We start from the raw sequence: 6,842 nt of genomic DNA on the forward strand, positions 1-6,842 counted from the left end.
GTCTGTGGCTGCGACAATGAGGACAGGTAGTTGGAGTTGAAAAATTGCAGTGAAAACATTAAGTAGGCGTTGTTCTAGGGCGACCTCAACAATGGAAGGCGGTCAGGAGTGACGAGCCGATGTGGAAGACATAGGAAAGATATCACCACATTGGGAGCGGGGATACAACTATAGCACCACTTGAATCCTTGGATGCAACCCTCAATGGGAAAACAAAGACGTCGACACCTGTTTCGAACAAAAATTCAAAAAGAACTAAAAAATTAAAACACGAAAAGAGAATATATAAGCCTTTGATACTCATATTGGGACCTTTTATAGAAAGGAGGCATCAAACCATTGTGGAAGAGCTAGTCAACACTCCCAGGTCTGGTTAGGTTCGTTCCAGGCGTCTCGTTGGAAAGTGGAAGAACTCCCGCTTTCACATGCGGAGATGCGATACTACGCCCCTTTTGATGCTTGCGTTCTCCTAAGGTTGAAGGGGCTTCGACCTCATCTGTCGATGCTTCTAGCTCCTCGTAGTATAATGTCAGGTTTGTCATGTTGAAGGTGGTAGAACAACTGTAACTTACTGGTAAATCAGTCTTTTAGGTATTTTCATTTCAAAATACATCTTAATAGAATAAGTATTCATCATCTTTTAGCAGAACTTGAGCTGGAGCTGCATATAGACGTATATTCTCATAAGGTTACTCTTAAGCTATTAAATATATAATCTGCTTCTCTGACTCATCGTACTAGGCTGAGTGTATTTGTTAAACAAGCATGTTAGATTGAATCAACTCTGAAATAAAATTATGATAGGTTGGATCATACTGAATTGTAACCACTCACATGAGGCTTCATGTTCTTCTTTGAAAGGATTTGGATTCCACTGTAGGATGTTCTTTTCTGCAAGGCTCCTAAGTCAATTTTCAACATTGCGGGTTATCCTTCATGTTTGACCATCCGTAGGTGGATGCACCACCGAGTTAAATTTATTACCGAAATGATTTCTTGTGGTATTCCAGAAGTACTTCAAAAGTTTCTCATCTTTGTAATGTTGGACCTACCTCAATAGGGGCAACTCAGGAGGTACACTATATATATGAAAATTCTAAAATTTTCCTATCTGAAGTTACCCGTGTCTAGTATTGGCTTGTCAAACTCATGGCTTTTTTGGACTTCCAATGTCAGTCCTGCTGATGCTCCTCTTTTTGTCTGCAAAAAGGTAATTTGAGGCACCACAATTTCATACCCTGCATGAATGCCCATTACCTTGAACTCACTGCATGTTAGAACAATTATTGTTAATTCAATCGGAGCCGCTCTCATGAGGTCGATTGGAATTCCTGCACTTCCTCGTTGACTGGAAGTTGAGAATCCTCTATAAAATCTTCATATTCTCCTGGATCACTATTTATTCTTTCAATTGCTCCCTAATCAGTGAAAGAGTTCATTTTTTTTGCTGTGGAATCTGATTCAATATGCCTAAATCTGTGGCACTTGAAACACTTCCTGGTTGGGATTGTAGATTGGTTCCACTTATTCTCCACTTTGAACTAGTGTCTTCTCAGGTTGGGTCAACTTTGATGTTCCTTGGTGTACTTTAGCTGAAATAATCTAAAAGTTGAACCCTGCTTGTAAGTTGTAGCAATCGCTCGGTGATATCGAGGAATCTTCAAGTTCTCCCACCACCAAGAGACTTTTCCTTGCTAACAATTAGTTTCGTCATTCTATCCAATGGGACATTCTGATATTCAAAGGGAAGTTTCACGAGATAGAGCCGCTTGATGGATTGAAGTGACTATCAAAATATGACAAATTTATGTTTTCTCAGATAGTTCAAGTCAAATCTTTATGGTAATGCTTCTTCATCTATGGAATTTACCTGCTTTAAGGGATTCATTTCATTCTTTCGATTTGATAAGTCAGCGTTGTGGCTACAGGTGATCTTTTCAGGTTTTGTCCTCCCTATGGCGGCAATCCTATAAGATTAGGGATAAACTAGCTCTGTCCAAATGATACTGGAATTAACCCAAGCAACAATCAAAAAACAAATGTTATTGTTGAATTTAAATAGGAAATTATAATTGACTTATGAAAAATTGATATTGCAACAATCGACAACGCAAGCCCAAGCTAGGGCTAGATCTGGGGTGGTGGTGGTGATCGACGAAGATTTGGGCCTCCTAAGTGGTAGCAATGGGTTCTTAGAGAGTGGGATAGTAGGGCGACAACAAAAGGGGAATGGAGGGGGCTGTGGCGGCAATGTAGGATGGCTTGATAGCGGTAGCTTAGCAAGGAGACGAATTTGTGGGGTTGTGGAAACAATGCAGGATGGCTGGATGGAAGTTGGATGATTGAACATCAGTACATAGCAAGAAGAGGGCCTTACAGGGTTGCTGCAGCGAGGCAAAGGGCTGAGAGGAGATGGAGGGTGCTGGGATGGCCAGAACAGTGATGCCAGCAATAGGGTTGAAATCGTAGTGGTAGCGGGTAGGGAATGATGGTAGCAACGACGGGGGATGTAAGGGGCTGCCGGACATCCAATCTCTTGCTGTCCGGGGCGGCGACAACGAGGATAGGTTGCTGGAATTGGAAAACTGCAGTGAAAACATCAAATAGATGCTGCTCAAGAGTAGCTGTAGGGGTAGATGCGGAAGGTGATGGGGAAGATAAACACCATCTTGGAAAAACACTTGATTCTTGGATACAGCCCTCAATGGAAAAAAGAGACATTGACAGCTATCCTGAACAAAAAACACAAAGTCTAAAAAACTAAAGCACGAAAAACAAAAAATATATAATCCCTAGATACTTGAATGGGGTCCCGCTGTGGAAAGGTGGCTCCAAAGCATCGTGAAAGAGCCAGTCGGCTCTCCCAGGATTGGACTGGTTCAATCCACCCGAAATGGAGAACTCCCGCGCCAGCTTGCGGAGACGCGATCTTGCATACCTTTTGACACCTGCATTAGCACAATGAGAGCAAGTAGAAAATGATTTTCTTACATGGTCATGATTTCTGTTCCTTAGCTACCACGACTACAATCACTATGATCATTATGATGCCCTATGGCAAGGGTTAATTGGTCAGACACTGTCCGGATAGTTAATGAGCGCTAATGACCGTGTGAACTCAGGAGAGAGCTTAGGCAGTGTTGGGAGTGTTTCGCCATCCTTTGTGATTGATGTTGGAAGGAAGAACTCCAATAGGGTTAGATCAATATTCAATGGTAAAGGTCATGTTTAAAAAATTTATCCCACTTGTAATGTATTTAGTATCCTTGGGGAGGAAAATCATCTAGAAGAGAAAAAAAAATTTCATAATGCATAGTATAGACACAAGAAATATTATTTTCTTGGAAATAAGTTGAGCGAATAAAGTCCCAAATTTGCTTTGCAGTGCCGGAAAACATAATAGTGGATATAGATACTTCCAAGTCCATTGAGTTAACAATTGAGCACATTGAGATATGATGCTTGCCATTTAACAAACTTGATGGTGCTGTCCCGAATCCGGACAGATGAATTAAAACCTTGAAGTTTGTCATGAGACCCATTACAAAGGCCCTCAACCATGGAATATGAATTTTTTATTAACTTTGATTGTTGTCTTGACCAAGCGAGTGCATCTGAGTGCGACCATATGTGTAGGCAAATGTGGGCGGTGCAGACACAGTGCTAGGCAGACTATATCAACATTGGTGTTGGAGTGACACAAGTAGTGCAATGGATAGGGTAATGGGCATTCATGAGCAGAGCTATTGCTAGTGGAAGCAACATGAAAACTGTTGAGAGTGCTTAAGATTGCATAACAAAAAAAAGTGTTGAGATTCAACCGTGAGATGCCTAGAAAAATTGGTTGAAAATGTGACTGATTTGATTTTTTTTTTCTCAATGGTACTTTGGTCTTGGTGACAAGAATTTTTAAACCTTGAGAGAAGAACAATACAGTGGCACTTTTTTTTTTCCCCAACGAAATCTCTCTCTCTCTCTCTCTCTCTGTTATTTGTATTTTTATTTTTTCTTTTGTGAAACTTGTGTTTGATGTATCTGGGTGTTTGAGTGAAGAAAGAAGCTTTTTCTTAAATGCCACAGAAGTAAAATAAATAAATGATGGTGCAAGTAAAGAAAAAACCACTATTAGAGATGGCTTAAAATGATCCAGTGAAAGTTATCGCATCGCTGGACAGTGAGAAGAAATTTTAAATTTGTTGAATTCATGTAGCGAAGCCTATGTTCTTTCACTCCGCTATTTCCTCATCTTTAATATAGATGAAATTGCATTTATTTTCTGCCCCTACGCCCATCAACTATTTGACAAACATGTTTGCTTTTGCAGTGTTATAGTAATGGATGAAGCACACGAGAGGTCCCTTAGCACAGATGTCTTGTTCGGCATATTGAAAAAGGTAGTTGCTCAGAGATGGGACTTAAAGCTCATAGTGACATCTGCCACGTTGAATGCCCAAAAGTTCTCCAACTTCTTCGGAAGTGTTCCTATATTCCACATTCCTGGAAGAACGTTCCCCGTTAACATCCTCTACAGTAAAACTCCATGTGAAGATTATGTTGAGGCTGCTGTGAAGCAGGCCATGACTATCCACATAGCTAGTCCTCCAGGCGACATCCTCATCTTCATGACCGGACAAGACGAAATTGAAGCAACCTGTTATGCTCTCGCCGAGCGAATGGAACAACTAACGACATCCACTGCGAAGGCAGTTCCCAGGCTATCCATTCTACCCATCTATTCCCAGCTGCCTGCAGACCTGCAAGCGAAGATTTTTCAGAAGGCTGAAGATGGTGCAAGGAAATGCATTGTTGCCACCAACATTGCAGAGACCTCGCTAACTGTGGATGGGATCTTTTATGTTATAGACACAGGCTACGGGAAGATTAAAGTTTACAACCCGAGGATGGGCATGGATGCTCTCCAAGTTTTTCCAGTGAGCCGAGCTGCTGCAGACCAACGGGCAGGGAGAGCAGGAAGAACTGGCCCGGGAACATGCTATCGCTTATACACAGAATCTGCGTACCAGAATGAGATGTTAGCCACCCCTGTGCCTGAGATCCAGCGAACCAACCTTGGTAATGTGGTGCTACTGCTCAAGTCCCTGAAAGTAGAGAACTTGTTGGATTTTGACTTCATGGATCCGCCTCCACAGGAGAACATCCTCAATTCCATGTACCAGCTCTGGGTTTTGGGCGCTTTGAACAATGTTGGAGGACTCACGGAAATAGGTTGGAAAATGGTGGAGTTCCCTTTGGATCCACCTCTAGCGATTCTTCAGGCCCAAGGATAGGGCTGAGGAAAGCGATGCTGCAAGGGAGAAATTTTTCGTTGCGGAGTCCGATCACCTCACGCTTCTCAACGTCTATTTGCAATGGAAGGCAAACCAGTATCGAGGAGACTGGTGCAACGATCACTTTCTACAGGTGAAGGGTCTTCGGAAAGCGAGGGAAGTAAGATCCCAACTGCTCGACATACTAAAAACACTAAAGATTCCGCTCACTTCTTGTGGGATGGATTGGGATGTGGTGAGGAAGGCAATCTGTTCCGCATATTTTCATAACTCCGCGAGATTGAAAGGTGTTGGGGAGTATGTCAATTGTAGAAATGGCATGCCTTGCCATCTTCATCCGAGTAGCGCTCTATACGGGCTTGGATACTCGCCGGATTATGTGGTTTATCATGAACTGATTCTGACAACCAAGGAATTCATGCAATGTGCTACTGCAGTAGAGCCACAATGGCTTGCAGAGTTAGGACCAATGTTCTTTTCTATTAAGGAGTCTGATACTTCAATGCTTGAGCATAAGAAGAGGAAAAGGGAAGAGAAGACTGCAATGGAGGCTGAGATGGAGAATCTGCGAAAGGATCAGGCGGAGTTTCAGAGAGTGAGCAAGGAGAAAGAGAGAGAGAAGAGGACTAAGCAGCAGCAGCAGGTGGTAATGCCTGGTCTTAGGAAGGGTTCTTCAACATATCTCAGACCCAAAAAGTTTGGATTGTAATTTTACCAATATTTCATGTACAAAATTGATATTTAAATATTTTTTAACAAGAGATGAATTGATGTAACGGTTATGTATTTTGGATGTAAAGCTTGTTAAGATAAGCCCCATACTTCTAGTTATTAAAAATAAAATAAAACTGATTAGCTCAAGAATGAAAAATCTGGAAGGAATTGAAGCGAGGATCAACGAATTGAGAGTGAGATCCTGTGAGACAAATGATTGATTCTTCTGAGGAGTGGTGGGTAGAGAGACTTGTGGTGAGCATTTTTTAAATGTCCCTTTTTAGTTAGTTTTTTATTGTTGTTAATTTGAACTACATATTAAATGAATTTGTAGGTGGTGCTTAATGCAGGAAAAAATTAAATACATTTAAATGGTCCTAAGTTGGGGAAGAAGTTGGATCGTATTATTGTGGGTGTTGTGGCAATAAGCAACAATGCATGTGCCCAAATCTAATAATAAAAAGTGTTAATAAAGAAAGAAGCAAACTAATCTAAGAACATATTTAACATATTTTAGGATCGGAATGACTCATCTTTCTCATCCTTCTAATTTTTAATTATAGGAAAGAAATTCACTTAGGATGCTTAAAATTGTTTTTTCTCTTAAATTATTCTGATATAAATTTTGATTGATTATATATATAAAAGATGGCCAGAAACTATTATACGAGCTTTTAGCCACCTCTAATCTGTCTAACAATTCGAGCACCACCTTCTTAAGATCAACTGAGCCAGAGGAGATTTGAACTCCCGACCTGAGGGGTCTTATACCGTGTATGCCAACCAACACGCTAAGGTACACGACTCTCTCTCTCTCTCTCTCTCTCTCTCTCTCTCTCT

At 41.2% G+C, this 6,842-nt stretch overlaps 1 protein-coding gene across 1 annotated transcript in view; it reads left to right on the plus strand.

The window, feature by feature from the left end:
• LOC110025413 (pre-mRNA-splicing factor ATP-dependent RNA helicase DEAH7-like) overlaps window positions 1-6,127 on the plus strand; it is a 49,395-nt gene extending 43,268 nt beyond the window's left edge. Inside the window, 2 exon segments of the mRNA XM_020725874.1 lie at window positions 4,325-5,266; window positions 5,268-6,127. Of these exon segments, the coding sequence (XP_020581533.1) occupies window positions 4,325-5,266; window positions 5,268-5,997 (1,672 nt within the window). The 3' untranslated portion in view covers window positions 5,998-6,127.
• Window positions 6,128-6,842: the final 715 nt, after the last annotated feature.

Source organism: Phalaenopsis equestris, unplaced genomic scaffold, assembly GCF_001263595.1.
Source record: "Phalaenopsis equestris unplaced genomic scaffold, ASM126359v1 Scaffold000297, whole genome shotgun sequence".
Classification (NCBI taxonomy): Eukaryota; Viridiplantae; Streptophyta; class Magnoliopsida; order Asparagales; family Orchidaceae; genus Phalaenopsis; species Phalaenopsis equestris.